The sequence below is a fragment of the Phyllostomus hastatus genome, unplaced genomic scaffold (assembly GCF_019186645.2).
Source record: "Phyllostomus hastatus isolate PE091 unplaced genomic scaffold, TTU_PhHast_1.1 phas_contig_524, whole genome shotgun sequence".
NCBI classification, from domain to species: Eukaryota; Metazoa; Chordata; class Mammalia; order Chiroptera; family Phyllostomidae; genus Phyllostomus; species Phyllostomus hastatus.
This window is the reverse complement of record NW_025333900.1, coordinates 15,742,954-15,770,638: the sequence shown is the minus strand read 5'-3', so window position 1 is coordinate 15,770,638 and position 27,685 is coordinate 15,742,954. Positions and strand designations below refer to the sequence as shown.

General features: G+C 44.5%; 2 protein-coding genes across 2 annotated transcripts; one reads left to right on the top strand and one right to left on the bottom strand.

Moving 5' to 3' along the window:
* The first annotated feature begins 4,328 nt into the window (after positions 1–4,328).
* LOC123824040 (elongation factor 1-alpha 1-like) lies at positions 4,329–7,078 on the top strand. Its single transcript, XM_045847155.1, is given in 3 exon segments — positions 4,329–4,338; positions 5,708–6,266; positions 6,268–7,078. Coding segments are annotated over 3 exon segments (1,380 nt in total).
* Positions 7,079–19,071: 11,993 nt separating this feature from the next.
* Positions 19,072–24,152, bottom strand: BARHL2 (BarH like homeobox 2). The gene is made up of 3 exons (XM_045847157.1): positions 23,501–24,152; positions 21,391–21,616; positions 19,072–19,603 (listed from the first exon to the last, which is right to left on the bottom strand). The coding sequence occupies exons 1-3, from the start codon at positions 24,111–24,113 to the stop codon at positions 19,291–19,293; spliced, it is 1,152 nt and encodes a 383-aa protein (XP_045703113.1). The 5' UTR covers positions 24,114–24,152; the 3' UTR covers positions 19,072–19,290.
* Positions 24,153–27,685: the final 3,533 nt, after the last annotated feature.

Sequence of the window (27,685 nt, the reverse complement as noted above, 5' to 3'; positions counted from 1 at the left end):
ATGCATGGGAGAGCATTCTCTCTCTTTCTCTCTCTCTCTCTCTCTCCAGTTTTCTAGAAAAGAGCTGACTCATATGATTACACTGCTCCAATTCCCCTTTCTAAAATGCTATATTTCAGTCTTTCTTGGCTGCTATAGAAAAGATAGAGGGTTAATCTCCAGCCTTATATTTTAGAGAAAATCATCACAAACTACAGGCTCCATTTGGTTAAAAAGAAGCTGCAGGGGAGACCAAACCAATCCAAGCCAATTATCCTTAAAGAAACATGTCAAAATTAATTAGAAATTTAAATCTATATTTACAGATACTAAAAAAAGAGAAAAACATCCCTATTCTAGAGTTTAATGATCCTAACAGCCTCCTATGTAATTTGCAAGACAAGAATATTAACTTGTGGGAACTCAATAAAAATTTATTGTGCATCTCTAGTGGGCACTGGGGAAAATATTGTAAATGTATTTTAGACATCTTCAAAAGGCTTAGAGTCTGGGTCAAAAAAGAGTTGAGTAATCAATTATCATACACAAAAGAATGGCAAAAGTATGAAATAGAGCGGTATAACGGATTTTTTCAAAAGACAGTGGAAGGAGTGGAAGGAAAGATGAAAAAGAAATAAGAGAAAATACATCAACCCATGGGCAAAGCCAAAGTGGGGTAGGATTGAGGGTGGGAGGTGGAAGGAAGGGATGGGTGGGGCAGGAGAAAATGGTGGAAGGAAAATGGAGACAACTGTACTTGAACAACAATAAAAAAAAAAAACATTGATGTACAGAATGGAAAGTGGTAGAATGACTCCAAAAATTGGTTTAAGTGCCACTTAGAGTATTCATACAGTAATCTGTCATGCTCTTTTACTGTCCACAATTACCAGTTTCACAACAGTTTTAGAAGTATGCACCTCTCGCAGAGGTGTCTAGGATGTACCTGCAAGTAAATGTTTTAGGATCTGTTTCATTCCTGGAGTTATAACTTAGAAAGAAACAGGCAGTCTGCATGTGTATATACCAGCAAAACTATCTCTAAGTTGAAAAGGTGATCGCATATTTCAATATTTCACAAACAATAAACATGAATCATAGTAATGTGACACATGTTGAATAGATTTCAGAGCCTTAAGAAAAATATTAAAATAATTTTTGAGTTATATGTGCCTTTGGACAGTAATAACCACTAGTCTTAAAAATATTAAGAAGCTTAAAAATATTCTAATGTTCTTTCTCCTAAGCCTTAAAATAGTAGGAGTAAATTTAAATGTGGTCTTCTTTGTTATATACATGTTGTATCTATGAAAGTCAATTTAATCCTATTTCTATAATAAAAGTATGATCCACTTGAGCTTTACTCTTGTGAATTATGAATCATTGTAGTTCTCTGGGGACAGTTATATCTCTAAGGTTCTTATTTTGCTTCTTCAATTTTTTCCTCAAATATCTTGGTACCTAAAGTATCTAGGAAATGTGAAGTCCCCATATGAAATATCTTAATATATTCCTTCCACTTACTCTCCACTCTTTCCTTATATAACTTTAGAGGACCAAAAGATCACCAAATAAAATGATACCAGTTCTATTCTTTCCTTAGAAGAAAAGACTACTTATTAAAGTCTTATTCCTCTGGTAAGTAGCTAAAATAGCCAATTAAAAAATAGGGTTTAACCATCAGACAGAAGTTGTTTTTAGAATAATGAAAATGCGTAGTCATTACATTTGTATCCCCTTGGGTGTTATTTTGAGATGTGGTTCTCTGTCACTTATTTTAGCTGTTCTGTTTTCCAATTCATCCTTTCCAATAAAATAATAATACATAAATAATAGGTGCCAAGATTTTACAGATTTTACTCTATTGGTATGCTTTTGTTCTCCAAGCATCTTAAAATATGAGTGTGGTAAAATACAAAGAGAATCTGGATGTGAGCTTTCTTAATGAAAAAGAATCTGTTTTCTCTTTTTTCCTGCTACACACATTGCAGATTCCAGTTAACTATGCATTAAGCAATAAAGAATAGTAATTTTGAACCCAAGCATCATGCCAAATACTTCTAGTGAAAAATAGTTGCTAAACATAGCTTCATTTTAAAGTCACTGTTTTCATTAACAGTGTCTTCCAACAGTCTTGTTTCAATAGTACTACTACCATTAACCATGAAATTTAGCTGCTTCTGTTTATTTTTTGACTTATAACTATTACATTGCCAACTCAATTTATTTTCCCAGTTGTCATTATCCTGTTAAGAGTATTGTTAATAAGCTAAAGTTCTCTATCTCTTTTCTTAGCTTATATAGATGCCTGAATTTACTTACCAATACAATATAGACTATAGAAGCCAATGGAATGTAGATTCAATTCCTGATACTGGCCTTCACTCCAATCCCTATTTAAAAGGTTCATTTTTAGAAAAGAGTTGTAAGAAGTATACTTCATGCATTTTTCTACTTACTACACATTAGTAACAATAGCAATAAGAAAAGTCTAGTGAGTCACAAACTAATTCAGAGCTATGAAAAAAGGATGAGTTTGATTAGAAAGCAGACTGCTAGTGCAATGAATTCAAGAATAAACTGGCCCTGGCTGGTGTAGCTCAGTGGATTGAGCGCGGGCTGTGAACCAAAGTGTCGCAGGTTTGATTCCCAGTCAGGGTACATGCCTGGGTTGCAGGCCATGAACCCCAGCAACCGCACATTGATGTTTCTCTCTCTCTCTCTATCTCCCTCCCTTCCCTCTCTAAAAAATAAATAAATAAAATCTTTTTTTAAAAAGCTAGGATTACTATTTAAAAAAAACATTGTGATATTTTTTTTTAAAAAGAATAAACTGATGTCACGTGACTAGTACAATTTTACCAGATCCAATTCTTCTCACTGTGATCTGCAAAATGTTAGCCAAAGACCAACTGAGAATTAAAATTAGACATTCTTAAAAAACTGTACTATATTACCACCATCATAAATAATGCTAACAAATATCATTGTACCCTTAGGATTCTCAAGCTAATGTACCAGGTACTTGAAATAAAAAGAAAGATTAGACATACTTTCTCCAATTAAGGAATATGTATCAACATGCAAATATCACTTGGATATGCTGATTTTAGTTAATCAATGACTTTACATTCAAGTATAAAAACTTTCTTTGAGCGCCTATTTTAGAGTGGGCACTAACCTAGTGATTGGGGACCAAAAATAAGATATATATAACACATACTGAGGGTAAAGTTAGATGTTAATTCATGAGTTATGATCAGGAAGTATACACAGATTACTGTTCCTGACAACAGGCTAGAATTCAGAAACCAGCACTTGGCAAGAAAGACAGATGATGACACTTTCTTTAATAAGCAGACTTTGAGTGTTCCATCATTCCCTGACCAACCCATAAGGAATAGTTCTCATCTTGCTAAGGAAAACTACCACTAAGTATTTTTAAACATAACTAATGTCTCATCCTAGAATGAGATTAGAAAAGAAACCTCAAGGGTAAAGTGACCACCTGAAAAAATTAGTTGAAATAAATGTTTATGTGCATACTGAGTATTCACGGTAAGCTGAAATTTTTTTCTTAATGAAGCAGTATTCAACATTTTATAACATTGGTGTTAAATTGTATGCAATTCCTAAAATATTGTCACAGTTAACTGCAATAGATACAACTCAGCCAACATTTTAAAAGTCTGAAATTCATAAAGTAGTGGATCAGATTCTCATCTACATAACACATAATGGGTTCTTTGATACAGATTTACTTTCATAAAGCTATAGAAGGGCTGATTCTAGTAGACTGTGAGCCAATCACAGCACTAAAGTTTAGGGAATATAGACTAAAGAGGTCACTAATTACAGTTGCCAAAAGTCAAGTTTTCTATAAATATGACCAAGTCACCATATAAACTATGACAATGCATGTCTTTCCTAAAACTGACATCTAAAACATACAGAATCAAGCTATCTCACAAATTCAAGTCCTTCAAAAATATCCACAGTTAGCCATACTACATATATTCTTCAAACAATCTTGAGAAACTCCAAAACTTCAGTCTACTACAATCTTAGACTATGGTCACTTTAAAAGGTTTCTAGTAATACAGAATAATATTGAATGTAAATTAAACTATAACTGAAAAATAAAAATAAGAAAATTTTTAAATTTTAAAAAATGAAGTGTCTACTAAAAAATAACATCTGCCCATAAAAAGAAATGAAAAAAGGTAGTGTGACAGGTTATATATCCAGATTTCATCTAAATAAATATATCATTTTATTTTTTGAGTGATGAGGAACTACACGTCATGGAGTTCTGTCCGCCTATGTAGTAAGTTAATCCAAAGGAAAGTATGGGAAAGGGTTGATAAACTGGTGCTGAAGGACCAGACTAAATATCACGTTTCTAGGCTAGTTGTTCTAAGATGTTTCTAATGCTGATCTGTGTCGCTTTGAAGAACATTGTTTGACTCTCACTATATTCCAAATATAGAACAAGAATTTTTTATTACACCAGGGTCTTACTATGTAATAATATGAAATACTCAAACAAATTTAAATTAAACTTTTTTAAATGGTAAATTTTCAAATTAAGAAGATATACTAAAGATGAACTTGTCTTTTCTAAACATTTATTATTCATATCAAGAGTATCAGCAGTCAAGATGGAGGTATAGGTAGACACGCTTTACCTCCTCACATGACCACAAAAAGAATTACAACTAAGTCTCAAAACAGATAATACCCAGAACTGTCAGAAAATCAAAATGTATGGAAATCAAACAACCAAGAATTTAAGGAAGCCACATTCATCCAGACAAGTAGGAGGGGAAGAGACATGGAAATGGGTGGAGAGGCACATTGTGGTGTGGAGAAGCAGTGGCAGTGGTGGAACAGGCACAGGCAGTCCCCCATTCACATGTGGTGGATAAAAATCAAGAAGGATACCTTGGGAGGGAGCAATCCCAGCCCCAGACCAGACTACAGATCCCACGGTTCCAGCACTGGGAACATAAATCCCCGTAACTTCTGCCTGTAAACACCAGTGGGAGTTGGTGTGGTGGAAAAAAACTGGTGAATTTTCAGGAAACTCTGCTTAAAGGGCCCACATGGTCTTAAAACATACACAAACCCACCCACTCTTGGATTCAACACCAGAGCAATAGATAGAAGGCTGCCAGTTACATATGGGGAGTAGATGAAGTGGCAGGAAAAGGGAGGAGAGCCAGGCAAACCTCCAGAAGCCAGGTAATGGCACAGTCTCCTCTCCAAGCCCTCCCCTCACACAGAACCACAAAGCAGTGAATTGGGTTGCTCTGCCCTGGGAAGTACCTAATGCTCTGCCCCACATAAATTACAATTTACAGGTGCCTTTTCGACAATATACAGTGCTTCTAAGACAGGGCATCAAAGCAGCTCTACCTAATTCACAAAACAAACACAGGGAGACTACCAAATTGAGAAGACAAAGAAATATGGCCCAAATGAAAGAACAAAACAAAACCCCAGAAAAAGAACTCAGTAAAACTGAGATAGCCAACCTATCAGATGCAGAGTTCAAAACACTGGTAGTCAGGATGCTCAAAGAACTTTTTGAGTACAGCAACAACATAAAAGAAGAAACGAAGGTTACACTGAGTGAAATAAAGAAAAATTGTATTTTTTTCACAATGGGTGTGCCACCATAACAGGTGTTGCAAAAACCACCACTAAATCAAAGCCAAAGTGGGAGAGGAAAAGACTCACATCAACAATGTGGTCATTGTACATGTAGAATCTGGCAAGTCTACCACTACTGGCCATCTGATCTACAAATGTGGTAGCATCAACAAAAGAACCATAGAAAAATTTGAGAAGGAGGCTACTGAGATGGGGAAGGGCTCCTTCAAGTATGTCTCGGTCTTGGGAAAGCTGAAAGCTGAACACAAGCATGGTATCACCACCATTATCGCCTTGTAGGAACTTGAAAGCAGCAAGTATTATGTGACCATCACTGATATCCCAGGACACATGGACTTTATCAAAAACATGATTACGGGCACATCTCAGGATTATTCTCCTGGTCTAGTTGTTGCTGTTGGTGCTGATGAGTTTGAAGCAGGTGTCTCCAAGAATGGGCCGACTGGTGAGCATGCCCTTCTGGTTTACACACTGGGTGTGAAACAGCTGATTGTTGATGTTAACTAAATGGATTCCACTGAGCCGCCCTACAGCCAGAAGAGATATGAGGAAATTGTTAAAGTCAGCACCTACATTAAGAAAATTGGCTACAACACTGATACAGTAGCATACTTCTGGTTGGAATGGTGACAACATTCTGGAGTCAAGTGCTAACATGCCTTGGTTTAAGGGATGGAAATTCATCTGTAAAGATGGCTATGCCAGTGGAACCACAATGCTTGAAGCTCTGCATTGCATCCTACCACCAGCTCATCCAACTGACAAGCCCCCACATCTGCCTCTCCAGGATGTCTACAAAATTGGTGGTATTTGTACTGTCCCTGTGGGTCAAGTGGAGACTGGTGTTCTCAAACCTGGCATGATGGTCACCTTTGATCCAGTCAATATTACAACTGAAGTAAACTCTGTTGAAATGCACCATGAAACTTTGAGTAAAGCTCTTTCTGGGGACAATGTGGACTTCAATGTCAAGAACATGTCTGTCAAAGATGTTCATCGTGGCAATGTGGCTGGTGACAGGAAAAATGACCCACCAATGGAAGCAGCTGGCCTCACAGCTTGGGTGATTATCCTCAACCATCCAGGCCAAATCAGTGCTGGATATGCACCTGTTCTGGATTGTCACACAGCTCATATTGCTTGCAAATTTGCTGAGCTGAAGGAGAAGATTGATCATTGTTCTGGGGAAAAGCTGGAAGATGGCCCAAAGATTCTGAAATCTGGTGATGCTACAATCATTGATATGGTTCCTGGCAAGCCCATGTGTATTGAGAGCTTCCCTGACTATCCTCCTCTGGGCCACTTTGCTATTCATGACATGAGACAGACAGGTACTGGTGGTGTCATGAAAGCAGTGGACAAGGCGGCAAATGGAGCTGGCAAAGTCATCAAGTCTGCCCAGAAAGCTCAGAAGGCTAAATGATTATTATCCCCAACACCTGCTACTCCAGTCTTAATCAGTGGTGGAAGAACAGTCTCAGGACAGTTTGTCTCAATTGGTCAGTTAAGTTTAATAGTAAACAACTGGTTAATGATTACAATGCATCATAAAACCTCCAAAAGGAAAGGAAAATGTTTTGTGGACCAATTGGGTTTTTTGCATGTGGCAATTTTTAAGTTATTAGTTTTTAAAATCAGAACTTTTTAATGGAAACAACTTGATGAAAATCTGTCACAGAATTTTGAGACCCATTAAAACAAAGTTTGATAATAAGAAAAATCTACAGGGAACCAACAGTTCAAAGAAGGAAGCTGAGATTCAAATCAATAATTTGGAACATATGGAAGAAATAAACATTCAACCAGAATAGAAAGAAGAAAACAAGAATTCAAAAAAACAAGAGTAGTATAAGAAGTATAAGAAGACTCTGGAATATCACCAAATGTGCCAACATCCAAATCATAGAGATGCCAGAAGGAGAAGAGGAAGAGCAATAAGTTGAAAACTTACTGGAAAAAATAACAAAAGAAGACTTCCCTAATTTGGTGAAGGAAATAGACATACGAGTCCAGGAAGCACAGGGAGTCCCCAAGAAGTTGGACCCAAAGAGGACCACACCAAGAACACATCACAATTAAAATGCCAAAAGTTAAAGATAAGGAGAGAATCTTAAAAGCTGCAACAGAAAAGCAGAGCCATTACCTACAAAGGAGTTACCATAAGACTATCAACTGATTTCTCAAAAGAAATTGTGCAGGCAAGAAGGGACTGGCAAGAGGTATTCAAAGTTATGAAAAGCAAGGACCTATGACCAAAATTACTCTATCCAGCAAAGCTATCATTTAGAATGAAAGGGCAAATAAAGTGCTTCCCAGACAAGGTAAAGCTAAAGGAATTCATCATCATCAAGCCATTATTAAATGAAATGTTAAAGGGACTTATTTAAGAAAAAGAGGAAGATCAAAACTATGAAAAATAAAAATGCAGCAAATTCACAACTATCAACAAGAGAATCTAAAAAAAAAAAAAAACTAAGCAAACAACCAGAACAGGAACAGAATCATAGGTATGCAGATCACATGGAGGGTTATCAGCTGGAAGAGGAAAGGGGGAGAATGAGGGAAAAGGTCAGGGATTAAAAAGCATAATTGGTAGGTACAAAATATACAGGGGGATTTTGAAAATAGTATAAGAAATGGAGAAGCCAAAGAACTTATATGCACAACCCATGGACATGAACTAAGGAGGAGGTTGCTGGAAGGAAGGAAGATACCAGGTGAATAAAGGCAAAGGGGGGAAAAACTAGGACAATTGTAATAACGCAATCAATAAAATATACTCTAAAAAAGAGTATCACACCAATGCTTTATGACTGAATCTTACATGCCATATAAAAATTTTCTATAGTGACTAAAAACCCCAATCTCCAAAACCAAATCTTTATTAAATGCATATTTATTAGTTTCTAACATGAGCATGTGGAGCCCAAAGATTAACTGTACATCTGAGAGAGGGTTTTTTGTTTGTTTTGTTTTTAACATGGTAGCATTGTTTCTGTTTGATTTGTAAAACCTAAGGTATTATCTTTTGTGATGCTAATATTGAGAAGCAGAGAAACATTTGCACTATGGACTATGTGATATAAAGAAAGATCTGTGTAATAGGAGGAAGGATATTTACCCCGTATTACAAAACAAATAACTAATTTGATCTTCCCTATAACTCAAGGCATGCTAGAATGTACCTCATAATGGGTTTTACTATGTTCTGTTCCATAAAGCATTTCTAGCTACTATAACGATAAACTGATATTTCAATGTTACCCATATAACTCCAAATAGAGTTTTCAAATCACAATTCCATGCAGAAATCAGCCTAAAAGCATTATGGCATTTTTAAACACTTAAAAGTGTTATGAAATTTTCTTAGATGTTGAAATATTTTATACACACCATGGCTTTATGTAGTATCTATGGAGGATAATAATGGCAGATGCAGATATTCAAATCACTGCCAATTTGTACTATAGAGATAAAGAGATGCTTCTGTTTGCATATGGATATTCATAAAAATTAGGAGAAAAAGTCAAAGCTAAATAAATATTTAATATATCAGCACCTGTCATAGTTTTGCATGTGTGTGCTTTACTACCATTGACTAGCAGTAGTACTGCTACTCTAACCAACTTCATTAAAGAATAAAAGAAAAGTAATAAGTCATTTCACACTCTGTCTGACCATTACACAATAATAGCAAGATTTCATGTAAGGGTACAACATTATGCCCATCTGCAATCACAGTCTCTTTGCAAAAATCTCAATTCACACTTCACATGCAGCTAACCTTGTTACCATCCCTTCCTAAATCCATCAGTGTTGCAGCTGCACGTCTTCACAGCCCAACATCTTAAAATTCATCACTTTGGCACCTAACCATCACTATAGGTCAAGATAAAGAATCCAGCCAAGAATAATTAAAGGGCACCCAGATGTTTAGTTTACTTATCTCAAGCCTTTCCTTTAACATATTTGAATTGCCTGTGTGTACTATTTCTTTCATAATTTTAAGATATGTGCAAGGTGATTATTCTAAGTGTATGAGACCTGGAACAATACATTTCAGACTTTTTTTTACAAGTATAGTTCTTTGTAGTTGAAATTTGAACAAGAGGAATGATAATGAGTAGGTTGAGGGAAGGAAAGGTGTTATCTCATTAAGGTAATTACTAAGACATCCTCACCATTATAGTGGTTTGAAAATGTGGCAATTAAAGCGCCCTACATGGGCTCCTGGAGACAAGAGAACAAGACAGTTCTCTTGGAACTTCTATGTTATGGTTAATGTGTGTCATGTAAATGAAAGGAGAGACTATTGCTATTTAGTTCTTTTCCTCGACCCTCCGCCCTCACCCTCAAATATCCTTGTGGGTTGTTGTTTTTTTTTTTTCTTTAAACTGAATTTAGTTCTGATGACAGGTGCCGAATTGACAGCCCTAAGAAGCTAAAGCCTTTTTACCCACCGAACAGTTGGAGCACAGAAAACTGTAGGGCAGACCAGGCAGGCAATGTACTATCAATCCCAATTCAGAAGAGACCTAACCTTCTTTCTCCTTCTTTAGTCAGGCAAGCTTCCTCTGATGAGGAGATTGCCAAAGCTAGTGACACTCAAAGTACACGCTAAAAAAAAAAAAAAAAAAAAAGCAAGTGGTATTCTTAGTTTACTTCACCACAACATATGCAGGCTAATTCACACAGCTCTAAATTTGCTTAGACTGAATTTGCACTATTCACTGAAACCACTGCCTTTGGTCAGTAATTCATTTCCCTTCTTGAGCTGGTCATCTTACTCTTTCATTGCTTCTCTTCCTAATCAAAATAAATAATAAAATGATACACCAAATAACATATAGAATCCATTCTCCAACATCTTGCTTTTGTGCTCACTGAAGTATTATTTATCTCAAGTTAAGGAAAACAATCTAAATGTCCAGCAAAGGAAGAATAGTTGACTCTATCATGACACATTTACAAGAGAGAATATTTTGTATCAAATATTATACTTACAAAGAGTTTGAAATAATACATAGAAATACTGGTTTTACATGAGAAAAGCATAAATGATGTCCCAGATGAAGTGTGATTACAATGATGTAAAAATTCACAGCAAAACATTTAGAAATAATAAATCAAGTATTAGCAGTACTTGTCTTTGAATGATAAAAGAAGGACTTCATTTCTTCTCTCTACTTTTTGGTATTTTATAAATGTTCTACAGTGAGCATGCATTACTTTTATAATAGGAATAATAATTTTTATGGAAGGTTTATTTCTTTTGTAGTAGGATTTGACCACAAAAATTTAATTCCATTAAAATTGAAAGTCAAGAATCATCTGAAAATGCTATATTATAGTATCTCTTTCCTTCCCTTTCTCTCTATCTTTACAGGAAAAAAAATGGAAGAGAGACATGGATGGGAGGAAAAAACACTAAGCAAATATGTTGTAGAAAAAAAACTAAAGCTTAAAATAAGTAATAAACTAGATAACATTTGAGATTCCTTCCAATCCTGGGTTTGGATCAAGATCAGCTCTGCTTAAAATCCAATTACTTATTAATGTAGATATTGGAAAATAACTTTTTGCCAAATTTCTGGGCAGAACCAAGTAAGAGACATGTTCTCCATAGGAACTAGATCATTTATGTTCTCATAAAGGAAAGAAAAGCCTGTAAACATGTTGGCAAGTAAGGGAGATCCTTCTTGAAATGCCATGGAAGTATACAGCACTGCTGGAAATAAGCAGTGTTTTCAATAGTTCTTTTTTTTTTAATCCTGTTGCAGAAAGTTAATAGTAGGATTCAATAAATGTACAAGCTTAAGTCAACTTTTCAGCATTGATGTCCCTCAATAGAAATGCTTGACCCATCTTACCTTTGCCCCCATAAAAACACCCCAAATATATAAAATAGCAAAGTAAAAAAACAGGAGGGTAAAAGCAAGACAGGAATGGAGAGCAGAACCAACTCTGAGGACCTGGGGTTTTTTTTTTTTTAAGTTTCCAGGCAGGTGGGCTAGTGGCTTTCTTTACTGAATTCACTCACCTGACGCTTCTCACCAGATCCCTGGCCATCAGATCTATTAGCAGTTTCTGAAATGAACGCAGTCATTATTTCTTTGCTAAATGAGGTGGAAAGATCTTAATGTTTATATCAATTCTAATCGAATTCTACCCTAATAAATATCTTCATGGGAGGACTTTGGGCATGTGAAAATAATTGTGCCTTCTACAAGGATAATTAGGCCATCAGTCGCAGGGTGGCGTGCATGGAGTTGCATAATGTCATCCCTTTGGCCCCAACAAGGGTACAAGGTAACCCAAAATGATAACAAAAGAGGTAAAAGAAATGGGTAACAAAAGTTTGGGCCTGGTCTTTGGAACTAGGCACGCCTGGGAAAACTCTACACAGGGTTGAAGGACAACCCCTTTCTTACCTGCTCTCTGATTGGTCAAGGCTGAGGTGGGTGGGCGGAGAGCTAACGGGTGACACGAATGGGTGGGAGAACTGGTTCTTAGTGATGTACTGCAAGATAAATCTAGAGAAGTCAGCAGAGGAAATGCAAAATACGGATTGCCAGGAAGGAAGATAAAATGAAGTACCCCATGCCACACTTCTCCATTTGTGCTTTATATGACTTTATGGGCCAATTTATCGATGAATAGCCCTGAAAGATTATACGGTAATTATGCATTTATTCACAATGAACATGTTTAATGTAATGCCACAGTGTGCTCACTCAAGGTTGGTGAGGAAGTAGATATCCTTTTGAAATCTTAATTGAATGGAAACTATTCTGTAAGCTTCCATTATTAACAGAACAAGTTTGTGGGAAATGGAGTAAATAAATGACAATTTGATGTTTTAAAGTGATTTGTGGCTCTGATACACTCTACTTCCAATGGGTAACTCTGTGTCTTAAAATCTGGGCTAGATCTCCCCTTCCGATAGCTCTGCAAATGCCCAGCCTGAGGCAGGCAAGAGTTGGTGCAAAAGAAAGTTGTGCAATCAGCTCTTTCCATACTTACCAAACATTATTTGCATCTTTCAGAAATTATGACATGCCAATTCTTTCAAATGAGAAATCTTAAGGGAAAAAAAGCTTCAAATTGGATCACTAGAAATCATTTCACAGCAATTCACTCAAGGAGAAAACTGCCTTGCGAGAAAGAGGCCTACTGTGGTCTCTTCACTTGGAGGACTCCCACATCAGGAAACTATGCCAAGTAGCTCAGCTTCCCTGCAACAGGAAGTGAGTAGCACCAACTTCTTTCTCTGACATTCTGTCAGCCTACTGGTTTTAGAATGTAGACTATTTTTCCACAATGGGCACTCTAATTTTATAGCAGGGGAGGAGGGAAACAGTGTACCATCAATGCTGAATTCCTCTCTCTTGAGGTGACAGACCAATATGTCTCTCTATAGAAAACTTTTCCTCCCATTTCACCTAAGGATGTGCACCTAGAACACCCCTTCCTCCAGACCCTACAGGCTTTGCTGGCTCCCCAATGCTTCTTGAGCTTACAAATGTGGGCAATCTATGCTGCTACACGTCTTTACCAGTTTCTAAATTCCACTTAGCATCTCCATCCCTGCAACTTTAACAAGAAAGAGGAAGAGGAGAGCCAGAGGGGAAATTGGGGGGAGGGGTCAACAAAAAGGATTTGGCTTCCAAGAATTAAGGAAAAATCTGAAGGAGGCAGCCATTTCCAATGATGGGGCCTTTGGGGGGAGGAAGCATATGAAGAGGGCTACGGATATGAGCTCCCACCTTGGCAAAGATTATTTTATTATCTTCGTAAAAAAAAAAGAAAAGAAAAGAAAAAGCTTTAAAGTCCCTCCCGAGCCCACAGAGATGTGAGAGAAGGGCCCTGCTCTGCTGGCCCAGTCCAAGCACCGTTCATTAAAGCATCTGGATTCCTGTCCGGGGTCTATGCGGTCTTGATGCGCGCATTCCTCCCTGAAACGCCGTCTGTAACCGGGAGCAGAAACTTGTGGTCGCCAGGCTGTCCCCGAGGTGGGAGGAGCCCAAAGGCTGGGCTGGGGCACACACAGCGGGAGATCCTTTGCGGGGCCAGCGCTGTGGCCCGGCTTGGAGCCGGGCTCGCAAAGCGCTGGCTGCAATGCGTTAGGAGTGGGCTGGAAGACCTCTAAACCAAGGGCCTCTAGACTAATGAATCAAGTCAAGCAGTGGGAGATATGGGTGGGTTGGGGAGGGGGGGGGATGAGCTCCACAAAATAACATAGCCCTTTCATCGTAAATCAAGTTCAATCTCGCGCTCGCGAAGGTCCTCTTCTTTCAGTGGAGCTCCCGCAGGGCCGGATAGTAGCTAGAGCTGGATGAGTCCCAGAATGGCAGGGCAGAGACACCAGGTGGGAACAGCGGTGGAGATCCAGGGCCTCGGCTCAACCGAACTGCAGGGCGGGCGGCCGCCTCGGACCGCTTCTTCTGGGCTTCCATCCACCGAGGCTGCCTTTCGGTGAGCACACGCGGTGCTGCACAAACGGAGGAAGTGAGACTGCAATTTAGAGAGGTTCCATGGGCGACCTCGCTGCAGCCTGGGCACAAGGGTTTCGAAGCAGCATACTTGACTCCCCGCTCCTCTCCAGTTGGCTTCCACTTAGAACTTATTAAATAGGGTCGGTTTCGAGTTGATTTGTCACTGAGCACTAACCCCGAGATCTTTTGGTTTGTGAGTTATTTTATTGATCTGAAGATTCTGTTCTTTGGAATGTGACCCTTTTTGGACCGAGAGCTAATCAGGAAATGCTCACGAGGAGGTTGCTTTGTAATCACCTCGTTGACGTCCTCCACGGGCGCAGCGGACCCTAACCCGGCGCGCCCCTTGCGGTCTCCTAAGCTTTGCCTGGAACCCCTCCGCCTGGATACTTTGCTCGTACAGGCGCCCAGGGAGCTGTCTGTGGTGCTAGGAGAGAGAAACCGAGTGAGCGGAGCGGAGAGAAGAGAAACAAAGAATGCCAGGTTGGCTGAGGTGGTCCGCCCACCAATACTCAGACTAACAGACACCTTCAAAATTCAGCCCGAAGGAGGGGATGAAGAAAGTCCCTCCTGAGTCATCTCATCGTCCTGAGACAGCCAACCTGGTTTTCCAATGCAAGAGGCCAGTGACACTTCCCTTTCTCTGAAAGCGCACACCCCCAATGCCACACATTTATCCCTACTCAGCCATGGGGCTGTTCAGATGTGCCAGAGGTCAGAAGAAAGGAGCACTGGACCCTGGCTATGTGCCCAACTTCAGGGAAAGAAATTGTAAAGAGAAAGGCTGCAACTGGCCAAGGAAGCAGGACTGGACAAAGACCTAGTAGGAGACTCAAGGAGCCTGTTCCAGGGTCCACGGGGTAAGCCCTAAAGAAGTCTGCACTCACTGTTCTTCCCACATCTCTAGACAACTGCCAAGGCACAGAGCAAGCCAGCTTTTCCTCTCCAAGGATCCAGAGCTATGGGGGAAAGACCAATTCCCTTGGAGGCTCACTCCTGCTCCTGACTGTTCTCACCAGTGACAAAAAGTCAATTTTTTTCCAAGTATGTTGACTTCAAGCCGTTTCTGGCTTTTTAGAAAACCAGGCAGCTCTCTTCCAGTATATTTTTGTAACCACGTGGCTTAACAGGAACTAAAGTTTCCCTAGCCCTAGGGAGAGCTTTTCAAAATATTTTTAGAAAGTTAAAAATATAGCAAAACAAACTACTCACAAGCTGCCTGTTTAAAGAGGGAAGGTGGGACTCGGCAGACTTCTGGGGAAGGGCTGCCTAAGCAGGAGTCAGATGGCAGGGAGGGAGGAGGAGGGAAGTCTTGGTTTGAGGGTAAGCAGTTTCATTTGCAACAGAGGAAATCGGCTGTCTAATTTGCCATCTTGTGGGCTTTCATTTTAAGGGGTGGAGCAAAAATAAACTGACACAAGGGTGGTAGGTATATTTGCTGGAGGCATGAAGGCAAGCAGCAATCATTACTTTGCAACTCATTGAAAATTACTGCTTGAGCTAAAACGACTAGCTGCTAGCTGAGGAGTTAACTCATTTCACACTCCCTGCAAATTTGTGCTAGACTTGCTGGGGTTCCAAGAGCTGGTCTTGGGGTGGGCAAATCTCAGAGGCCTTCGTGGGTGTTTAGACTTCACTCTAAAAGAAGTTTGTGTTCCAGTAGCAAGCAAAGATTGCCACAGAAAGACTGTTTTTTGCCAGTCCCCAATTTAATGAAGGAGCAAAACAAATGGTGTGTAGTTGTGGAGTGCCCTTCAGATGCCAGCTGAAGGTGGGAAAAGAAAAGGAGTGCAGCTCCCAGAGACTGCTTTCCTCTGGGCCTTCACAGCTAACTCCAGATCTCCCAAGAGGAGAGACCTATGGCTGTTATCTCATTCATTGCTTTTCAGAAAAGTTGTACTCATCACCTCCTAGCTACTGTCCCCCTCCACTTTGTTGGGCAGGCACGGAGGACAGAAGGACCCATTTTAAAGGACAGGACTGGGTTTACATTTGACTTTCAAGCAGTAGTTTGGCGATATTTGAAGTGAGAGTCACCTGCTGCAGTGCCCTTGGCAGTGATGCTGCAGAAAGAATGAAGAGAAGAAATCCAGGACTCGACTTTTTTCCTGGAACAACCCCCTACCCTCATCATCCAATTTGACAACTTAGATGCAACGGGAAGCAAAATTTAGAAAGAGAATTGGCACTTTCAGCAGCATGGTTGTGGGGGTGGTAATACGACTTTGAAGAAAAGCAAATTTGGGAGGACTCTGGTGAGTCTAGAGTAATTTCTAGTAGCAGTGGAATATGAAGTTCATTAAGAAACATGCCCTGGCTGGTGTAGCTCAGTGAATTGAGCTCGGGCTGTGAACCAAAGGGTCACAAGTCCCATTCCTGGTCAGGGCACAATGGCTGGGTTGAAGGCCAGCTCCCCACAATGGGGTAAGCGAGAGGCAAACACACATTGATGTTTCTCTCCCTTTCTTTCTCCTTCTCTTCCCCTCTCTCTAAAAGTGAATAAGTAAAATCTTTTTTTTTAAGAAACCTTGGTTTCTATAGACACATGCTTCCCCCTGCATTGTCCATCTATGCAGTCCAAGTTCAGCCTTGGCAGTGAAGGGGCAGCACACAGGCTGCTCAGCAGAATGGCTGGTGAGCTACTGGCAGCAGATGGGTGCTAGAGCTTTGTTTATATCTGTATGTTTGTGTGTTTTTCCCGTCTAGGCCTGAGGTCATTTTTTGTAAGGAACCTGGGATGTGTGAACTCCAGGTCCCACTGTGTCGAAGCTGACCAGTCCCAGGACCAGTGCAGACAGAAATTATAGTACTCCCAAGCCTTGGAAAGTACCTTCTTAGACCCAGGCAGACCATTTTGAATTACTTCAACTTGACTGTAAGACCGAGCAGCAGCTAAGATGGAATTAGAAGCGTGCTCCTAAGCTGCTGAGTGCTCCGGCACTGGGCACTCCCCCTAGTCACAGTGACTCCCAGTTTCCAGCTCAGCCCAGCTGCCCGAGTTTACCCCAGCTCAGCAGGAAGAAAAGGAAAAGGGGCAGTCCAGATCCTTTTGTTAGAATCAAACAAGACCAAGACCGTTTTTAAAACAAATTGATGAGCTGGAGAGAAATCTGCAAACGGCTCCTTAATTAGCAAAGGTCTGATTGAGGCGCCTGAGGCAATTTCCTCCTGGATTTCACTTCTTTCTTCCCTTCTTATCCACTCCTCCCCAACACAGACTCCCACAGCACTCTAAATTCTTAAAAATGTTTTGTAGCTCTACTAAGGTCCAAATATCAGAGAAAGTTGGAGGATGGGTCTGGATATGTTTCTGCTGCATGTCTTACGCCTTTGACACTGTTCAAAGATAGGAATGAGGACAGAGATATGAGGATACTCAATATGGGATCCTACTCTCTGGCTCCTCAAGATGTAAGCTAGGGGCTGTAGAAGGTGGAGGCAGCCCAGGAACTGCACCCCACCCCACCCCACCACCATTCAGTTTTTCCCTCTCGTGTAGTCCTGAGTGTGAAGCATGGTGGGGTGCACGGCTGGGCAGATATCAGGCCCTTGACAAGTTACTACAAGTATTTACACACCCATTCACACACACTCCTAAAGCAGGTAGAGGGCCTCCTCCACTCTCTGGGCAGGTCCTCTGCTTCTGTGGTCCCAACTCCTCCACAGGCTCGGATAAAAAGCTTGGCACGCACCTCTCGGCCAGAGTTGCATTCCCTCTTGAGGCATCCCAGCACAGCCTACTCACGAAGACAAGAGGCTCGGCATGGGGTAGCAGGCTGGATGCCCGCTCTGGGAATGAGAAGGCGAGGATCAAAGCCGCCAGGAGGGTTCGTTAGCTGGATTTCTCCGAGTCCCTGGGGCGTCCTAATTGCGCTCCCCGCAGCCTCACGCTCGCAGGCTGTCCTGCCGTGCAGGCACCGGGCCTACGGCTTTGGAACAGCTGCTAGGCCCGCGTAGCATCCGCCCACCCGCTGGACACTGGGGACCCTGGCTGCCCCAGGAGGAACACTAGGAGAAGGAGGAGGGGCGGACAGACTCAGTTCAGCTGGGGCTGCCAGGAGGCCCGGGCAGCAAGGAAAGTGGCCGCTCACTTATCAATCACCAACAACCTACGACAGACTTTCTTCCGCGGCCTCGCGGGCTGCTCTGAAATCATCCACTTAAAAATAAAGAAAACCACACATATAAATAACGGCTCAGAAGAGGCCAGCATGAAAAATGGAGCTGTTTTTATACAAATCAACCCGACACGTCTTTACAGATTTTATAAATTCCTAATATCCCGGAAAGAATTTTTTTTCCTAAATCAAATCGGTCACTTCATCATAGTACATTCTGCCTTAGTAAAATCAGCTCCCTTGGATTTCATCACTTGTTAAAAAAAGATAAACTTTATTTTTGTAATTTTCAATCACAAAAAATCTATATTTTTGTCTAAGCATTTATTTTACTGAATCAAAAAGACATGAAAAGAAAAATCATGTTTTACTAACGTATATAAGTGACTCTTTTTTGGACAACATATAATAAATATGATATATCACTTATCACTCAGTCTTTCAAATGTACATTTTTCTTCATATTATGGAGCATGCCACTTTTCCAAAAGAAAAAAGGTCATGAGAAATCAGTGCAAAGTTCTCAGTTACCCTCCTCTTTTCTCTGGGGCAGGCGGAATGTCCACAGCAACGCCCTCCGCCTCAGAAGTTGAGGCGGTTTGTCCGTCTACAATTCTCCGCCTGTGCAGTTTCCTCTCCATGCCCTTGTTTCTTTCCTCCTTACCCCTCCCCCCCTCCCTCCTGCATGTCCCTAAAGTCATTTTTAAAAGAACTTGAGGTTTTGTTTTTGTTGATGTTTTCACTTACTGATCGCACTTTGTGTGGGGTCAGCGTTTTCACCAGTCACACTGCAGTGGGGGAGCTTTCCAGCCCTGTCTCTGGGGGTGGGGAGAGGGACAGCAGAGTGCTGGCTCCTCTCTGGGGGCCCCGCCCATTGGTGAGTGTCTTGCTTTCTCCCTTCGTGGCTTCCCAGGTCCGCTGCCAGGGAGGCCGGTCGGCCCGGTGCGGGGAGAGAAAGGACAGCAGTCCGAGTAGGGGAGGGAATGGGAGAGGGACTGCAGCGCTGTCCTGGTTCTTGTCCTTCACCGGGGGTGCGGGGTGCCTGGAATGGGGTTGGACAGGGGGTTGAGAGCGGGCTGTGCCCCGGGCCCCAGACCGTGGATGAGCACGCGGGGCACCAGGGGCCGCTGCAGCGGGGGGTGGGGCGCAGGAGGAGTCCGGTACATGCTGCTGTACATGGCGGCGGCCGCTGCGGCTGCGGTAGTACTGTCCATGCTGCCCAGGAGGCTGGGATGGTAGAAGTAAGGCGACGGAAACATCCTCTGCAGTGCCGAATAGTTCCCTGCCTCCGCCAGCAGCTCCAGGCCCACCGCGGTCTGCCGCTTCCACTTGGTCCTGAAAAAAAGAGGACATGCACGCACCCCGCAGCTGTGGGAATGGTCCAGGCGCCAAGGCCCCTCCTCTTGCCCTCTCCGGCCTTCTCTCCCTGGAGGACAGGAGGCCGAGAGAGCTCCGAGAATAGGAATCTTCTGCACCTCGCATCCCAACACCACCCTCTTGCTCACAGAGTGACCAAAAGCCAAGTGGATTTCATAAATGACACTTTCGATGTCTGAGAATTCACAAATGAAATTCTACAGCTTTGCTGCCTCTTCCTGATCCTCTGCTCGCGGGTTGCCGCCACCCCTTATAGTTTGGCTACCTCCCAAAACTTTCTTGAAGGCCAACTAAGGCCACTCTTTCTATGGGTGATCCACTCCCTCCTCCTCTAATTCCTTTCCCCATTGAGTGGCTCCCCAACAATCCCAGAGTGTCTCTCTGCCCCTCCCCCCTCCCCTTTCTTGAGGCAGAGAGAGAAGAAACGGTAAACAAAGGGACACAGAGATTCCTGGGCCTTGGACCTGGCCCCTCTCAGTCCTCGGGGCTGTGGGGACACATCTCTCTCATCAGCCTGACAGGACCTTACAGGAGGCAGGGGGCTTAGGCAGAGGAAGGTAGCAAGGTTTCCAAACGGAATTCGTTTGTGGGAGTGCTCTCCCAAGGGGTCAGTACCTCCGGGCCATTTCGGGAGGGGAAAAATGCATTTCAAAATATTTTCTCCTCAGGGACAGAGTAACAATTAAAATCTGTGATCAGCTTTTCTCAGTCTCCTCTCTGCCCCACTGCACTCTCCTTAAGAACAGAAGGAGAAGAGGCTTTTGCTCAAATGCCTTATAAAGGAACTCAAGACTGGTAGGCCATCCATACCCGGCAGCTCCAGCCAAATTAATAAACGTGTCGTCCATTTTAAATTGGCTACAAATGACACTAATGTTTTCCGACAGAATTAGGGTGGCTGAAACCGTATGTAATGAGACAGAAAATTATGGTAAAGATGACAACTGGATGGGCATTTCCAACTGCACTTATGGACGATTAGAACACAAACGAGAGAAAAGGAGGGGGAGAGAAAAATCCAGACAAGGGAGACACCTATCTGGATTGGAAACACAGTATAACCTCGGCCTCAGTTTGTCTGGGTTTCCTCTACAGTTCAGGGACCTTGCAAGCTCTGCCAGCCCCTTTCCTAATTTCCTATGAGGTTCCTGGTGGGCTCTGAGGCAGCCAGAACAGGGGACAGATGCTCAGTATGGATGCCTAACCAGATGCTGATTCATTCTCCCGCCTGCTGCTGTCCACCCTACCTGTCCTGGCCACCTCACAGGCCAAGGCAAAGACATTTAAGTCAAAGCAGTGGGGCAGTTCTTCCAAGACCAAAATAGCTAGGCTCTATGGCCAGCTGCAGACATTTAGAACCAGTGTGCGGCAGGCCCAAAGGGCACACCTTGCAGGCTCCAGGAGCCTGAGTGTCAGCTGCACAGATGTCTGATTTTGAGAAGGTGTGGCTTGACTGATTTTGGGGCAAAGTGGGGGGGGGGGGATTCCAGCCAGTCAGATTTGAGAGGGAAAGTAGCACATGTTAAGACACTTAGAAGTGCAAAATTTTCTAAACTTAAGCTGCCTACGGAGAGCTCGCACCTTGGGGGAGTGGCTAATCCTTGCCCCTGCTTGAAAGTCCCCAAGTGCCCACTCTAAGCCCTCTGAATCCCCAGTGTCTCCCAAGGCCAGGAGGGAAGAAGACTAGTGCTATAGTCATGACCCAGATGGTGAGATGCTTTGCTCCCCCACAGAGCCTCCCTTACCTGCGGTTCTGGTACCAGGTCTTGACCTGGGTGTCAGTGAGGTTGAGTGAGGCAGCCAGGTCCATGCGGTCCTGCACACTCAGGTACTTCTGCCGCTCAAAGCTACGCTCCAGTTGATTGAGTTGGTGGTCAGAGAAAGCCGTCCTGGCTTTGCGTGGCTTTTTGGCTCTCACAGGGGGACTCTCTCGGCTACTTGTAATCTCCCGGTCTCCTTCCTCCTTTGTTCCTATGACAGAAACCCAGGCACAGCTCAGTAAACTAGCCTGGAATAGGGAAAGATGGAGTGTCCTCCTGGCACACATTTCCACATTCCCAAGCCAGCTGCTAGTCTCTAGGGACTATACTATGCCACCCTCCTCACACACACACTTGGACTTCAGCCAGTATGGAGAAAGTGGACTAATTTCTATCTAGAGAGTATGGAGCCTTGTGTGGAGCTCCTTAAAAGAGTTCTAAAAGAGTATCTGATCTCTCCGCCTTTGAAACTGAAAAAGAAAAAATACTTTATAATAAAGGGTCTTTTTGTTACTGTTTACTTACTGGAAGGGTGGGGAGACCCTATCCATTTGCTTTATTGTTTTTCACTATGATTTCCTCCTTTTTTTTTTTAAATTCAGTAGTTTTCAAAAGATCTTTCTATTTTGTTTCTTTTTTTGAGGAGGGGGCACCTTTTTCATTTTACTTTTTCTGTTTACTCAAAGTTATAGGCATTTGTTTTCCTTTATCAGGTACACTTGGGAAATGTTGGAATCAAGGTCTCTGCAGCTGCTTGCATCACGTTTTGCAAAGCTTCCAAAAAAATATGTCACCCAGACACCGAGCTGAGCTCAAAATCACTGAACCCATTCAGGTGACAGCCCAGAGATTTCCGGATTCCATTTGTCAACTTTGGTTTTTTACTGAAATGCTGGGAAATCGATATGTCAATCCCTCTCTGTTTGTACCCGTTTTTTGCTGCGCTCCTTGATCTTCCCTGCAGGAAGAACAATAATCTCTCTAATTGACCCACTGGGGAGGTTGGTGCACAAAAAATCACCAGACCAGACTGTACATCTGTTTTGGGCACTATTATGCTAATGTTGTAATAGTAAAATGAGGAGCCAATATCCTACCTTCCGGACAGTCCGCGCACATCTTTCCCAGAGATGGCAAAGATTAATAATAATAACAGTAATAGTAATGGTAATAATAATAGACCACTTAATAAAGAAAAAACGAACTTTCCTGCTATGTTGAAATGTGTTTGTCGTAAAGACCAGAACACTTATGAAACTGTCTGAACAATGTGAAAAAGGGAGTTGAAGGACAATTTCAATTGCCATCTTCTGATTTTACAAAAAATAGATAAATTCAATTCCATAAATTTTCCTTTCATAAGTGCTATGTCTCGATTACTTGTAAGGAGCCAGAAATTTTACTAAAATGCAGATATTCATGGGGCCCATGGGGCCATGGGGTAAGAAGGGTTTTTAAAAAATACTGAAAACCTGATTACAAATTTTTATCTTGTGGACTTCCCTATATTAACCAGGGTCTAATTTTCAAGAAGTTGCTCTGTTAATCGACTCAGAAATTTTTCCTTCATTAAGTCTGATAATTCCTGTGCTGTTGTTTAGAAAATATGGTGTGTAGGGCGAATGAAATAATTTTCATTAAAGAGTAAGTACCATGTTGTGATCACACCCCAAGACACCACGCTAGCTAAGCCTGTTCCTCCCACGTTTCCCTATTCGCACTCACCAGGTCTCGGCTTAAAAACATCTCGAGTCCTTGCCTTTTATCAACGAAAGTATTTCCGGTCAGATACCCTCGCCGCTGGCCCTTTCCTAACAAATTAAAATTAAGTAAAACGAAGAAAGGACGTGGATGTCGGTGTGGGTTGAGAGGTAGAAATGTAACAATAAGCAGAACTTCGGTCGAGTCTTCAGTCTCGAAACCGCACGCCCAGGCCTCCCTCCCGCCTGCAGTTTTTAGTTGCGGAGCAATTGCCTTAGAAGGTGCCGGAATAACTCCCCATCAGAGAGATCTGCGGGAGACTGAAGGGGTGACAGGGAACCAGCAGGAGAAGCTAGACGGCTGAGGCTGAGGGGGCCGAGGCGGCACGACTCACCGTGGCATTTGATGTCGCTCTGGGAATCTTCCCGCTTGTCGAGTTTGGTTTTGCTGTCCTCCTGCTCCAGCTTTGGTCTGAAGCTCTCGTGCGCTGCGTTGCTCTCCTGCTTCGGGGTGTGGTGAGGAGAGGACACGCTGGTGCTGTAGGGTGCACACGCCGCCAGAGGTTTGCTGTCGCCCAGGATGTCTTTAATTAAAAAAGAAGAGGTGGAAGTCCTGGGGGCCGAGGCCGCCGAGCCCAGCTGCTGAGCCGATGGCTGCGGCGGCGGCGGCTGCTGCGGCGGCGAAGGCTGCAAACTTTGCGTTGGGGCTGCGGCTGGTGGCGGCGGCTGCTGGCTGTGGTGGAGGTGGTGGTGATGCTGGGGCCCGTCTGCTACCAGATGCGTCTCCGGAGGCTCCATGGTGACAGAGATGGGAGAGGAAGGCGCCGTTCCTACCGTATCAATCTCTGAACAGGGGGATGGAGTGGCCTGATTTCTAAAATCCGCGGTCCTAGTCTCTCCGAGTGGGCGGAAATCTCCATTCATCATGCCGGGGCTGCCCGAACTGGCACTGGACAAAATCGTGTCTATTCCAAAACTCGACCCGCTGGCCCCTTCCATTGTTGTCATTTCTACATGAGGTCCACGCCACTCCGCCGCTCAGCAGCCGCCCCGACCAAGCAAAGAAAGCTATTGATCGTAAAATGAACACTAAACAATGTTGTTGCCGCTTAAAAAAAAAGTGGGGAGGGAGGGAGGGAAGGATTATTGGGAGGTGACAATCGGTGGACAGTTTCGACACAACTTTTTCCCCTTATGCAAAAAGTAAGGATGGCAAGAAAGGAAGACTGGGGGAAAGTTACAGAAATTGTTGAGGAAGCACGGAGCTCGCGCTCCAGGAACGACCGCGCATGTGGGCGGCGGTGGAGGCGGGGGCGTCAGGAGGTGACCCCTGAGGCTGCTGCGCCGCCTCTGCCGCCGCCGCCTGGGTCGCTCACAGCCTGGCACCAGGCGGCAGCGGAGGACGTGTCAGGTGCAGCGACCCCGAAGCCCAGGCGGCTGCGCGCCCTCAGAGCTGCCCGGCGGCTCCCCGAGGTGGCTGTCGCGTACGACTTAACCGCCCCAGGAGCCGAGTTTCTGAACTTTCTCGTAAAGTTGTGGAGCAGACAACGCCGCAGTGTTCGCGGCCACAAGAGGAGGAGGAAGAGGAGGAAACGAAGGAGCAGGTGCAGGCGGAGAAGACGGCGGAGACGCGGCGCCGTGTGACTCCGGCGGCTGCCCGGCGCGTTCGCTTGTAATCCGGCTGCTGGCGGGCGGCGCCGACCCCCTCCCGTGACGTCACGGCCACTGCCGCTGTTCGCCGCACCGCGCCCACGCCGCCCGGGCTGCGCGCCGAGCCTTGCCGCCCCCATTGGCCGCGCCCTTGCGAGCAAGCGACGCCGACGTGCAGGGAGCCAATGGCTGAGCGGCTCGTGAGCTTGTCAGCGGTCGCGGGTCGGGCTCCTCTGCTCTTTTGAGAAGCCGCAGATCTCTTTGCCCGTGGCCGGAGGCCCAGCGCCCAGTCTTACAGTCCGTGGCCCCTGTCGGGAGGGAGGGCGAAGGGAGAGAAAGAGAGCAGAGGGAGACTGGAGAAGGGACCCTAAGGGATGAAAGACAGAACAGTAGGGGTTCGCCCGTGTTCGTACACCCGAGCGGGGGAGGGAAAGAGTGGGGGAAGTGAAAAGCAATCCGGTCGGCTTGCCTGTTCAGCTTTTCGTGCGGCCTCCCGCGCAGCCTCCTAAACACGCGCGTGACTAGTCTGAGGGCCCTGAGAGCAGAGGAGGGGGTCCCTGAAGGAACCCACGCGGAAGTGTGTGACTCCAGCAGCCCGAACTCCGGCCGGCCAGACGGACTTCTTGCTCGGAGTTCTCCCCGAAAGAGCTCAGGCGCCGGGCGCCGACCCAGCTCTGTCTCGGGGCCCCGAGGGTCCGCGTCCTCGGGAAGGGCTGGGGAAGGTTGGGGAAGCGGCCTGCTGCTCAAACCCAGGGACCCAGTCCAGGCACCAGTCAGGGCCTGTGACGGAGGAAATGCCAGACACTTTCTCCCGAGCAGGGGAGTCGAAACCCCCAGGAGCTCTGTTGCTGCAGCAGCGCGGGCGGCCGCGGCTCTGGCGGCGTCAGGCTGCCGAGGGCTCGGAAGCTGGGGTGGCGGGTCCGCGGCGGCCCTTTCGCCACGAGCCAGTTTTCAGTGTTCTCTCCCCGCCCCCTCTGCCCCCTCCCGGTCATTCGGAAAGGAAGCGGTCACTGTGTATCCACTGGGGGCCCTGGAGCACGGCTCGACTGTGACGCCTCGTCGAGGGTATCAACTCGCATTATTTTCTCCAGGACGTCTCCAACCTGTCTCTTGTTGAATGTCAGAGTAATGGGAAGTGCCAGTGACAAGACGGCGTATTACTCCTGATTAAGTGCCGTGTCAACCTAATTAGCAGAGTAATTATAAGGTGCTAATGAATGATTCAAAGTTCTTTGAGTTACATTTTACTCCAAATTACCATTTTAAGAACCCTATGAATCTGAGTGGCTGGCATCACTTCCGTGACTAGGTGCAGAATGATGGTATAAAATGGTCTTTAATGTCTTCAAGGGCTGGGCGGAAATCTGGGCTTTAGATGCGATTCTGAAGCTCACTTTCTGGGGAGCAGCTTCCCCTCCCCCAATCAGGAGCAGAAGTGGGGGTGGGGGTCAGGGAGGCAAATGACCTCTTGGAGCCAGATACAGCTTTGCTGTGGGCGCTGGATCCGCGCGGGCCCTGATCCGGAAGGGGGTGCGTGGGGGATTCATCCTCCCCGCGTTTTCCCAGAGATTCGATACTTTTGACCCAGGAAAGTCCCGCACTATTTCAAGTGTGTGTGGAGCTGTTTCTTATCTTCTTTGTGCCGTTCCCCCCCCCCCCCACCCACCCCGGGGTCTGTCTCTGAGGAGCTCTGTGGGGAAGACCGAGGCCAGGACATGTACACTTCGGGCCCCTCTCTTATTTTCTCGGAAAGCGAGGGGAATTTGGTGAGGATCCAGGGTTGGTGAGCCACGGCGGGACGCGGCCAGCGGAAGCCCCTCTGAGGGCCGCGGGAGCCTCGGGAGCGCGTGAGGGGCGGGCGGGCGGGCGGGCGGGCTGGGGCCGAGCCCCTCTGGGCCGGGAAGCCGCGCAGGGCCGGGAGGAGGCCTGGAGCGGGCTTGGCCCCTTCTGGGAGCCTGCGGGCCTCGGCCTTCGGGCCAGCTGGGACTTTAGAACCCGGGGCCTCGGTCTTCCGAGGGCGCCTGTCTCGTCTGAGGCCGAAATTGGCGCTCTTCTCACTCAGACTTTATCCACCAACTTCCCAAACGAGGCGCGCTTCCTCGCAAACCTGGCGCTCCAGCCTGCCCTTCCCTCGCAGACTATTCTGGGTGGGAAGTCGGGAGGAGGAAAAACATTTAAGATCCAGAACTGACGGCATTGCACAAGTCACTTATTCTCGACCTTCATAAATAATTTATTTAAGCCTGTTTTTGTTTTGTTCTGATGTCTAAAATGACTCAAGAGCTCAAAAAACGGGGCGCACAGCCTGTGTTGGGCCGTTCGGCCGGATTTTTTGCTTGGAATAATTCACAGCATTACCAGAAGAGACAGAAATACGTCCCTATGGAAAAATGAAAGGGAGAAGCGAAGTGAAAGTGTTAGGGGAAAGGGGGGTGTTCGATTTTATGAAAACTCTAAAGCAAACAAAACAGAAGTTCTGCCCAGTAGGCCCCACTTTATGAATGGTTCAGATCGTGATTTCTTAAGAAAAGGTTAAGATGATGGAAAAGTTCTTTGGGTGGGATGTTTGATCAGCTTTCCAGAGCAACAATTGCGAGGGGAATGCAGGACCTTGACTTTTACCAAGGCCAGTCTCGCCAGAGAGGAAGTGCTACTAGTGGCCTGAAGACCTCAAAGAGGGACTGGAAGACTAAAACTAGGTTAAAAATGTAATGAAAAACAAATTCTTCAGAGGTGGAGTTTTGTTACTTAATTTTCCACAGTTCTCCTTTCTATAGACACGTTCCTCTTTTGCCATTTTTTCCCTGAGAATATATATATAGAGAGGGACAAATGTAGAATTTAGTTTATCCTTGCATTATTATTTATTAATTATTGTATTATTTTCCACATGAACAATTGTAAACCTACTTTTGCCCCACACTGTATGT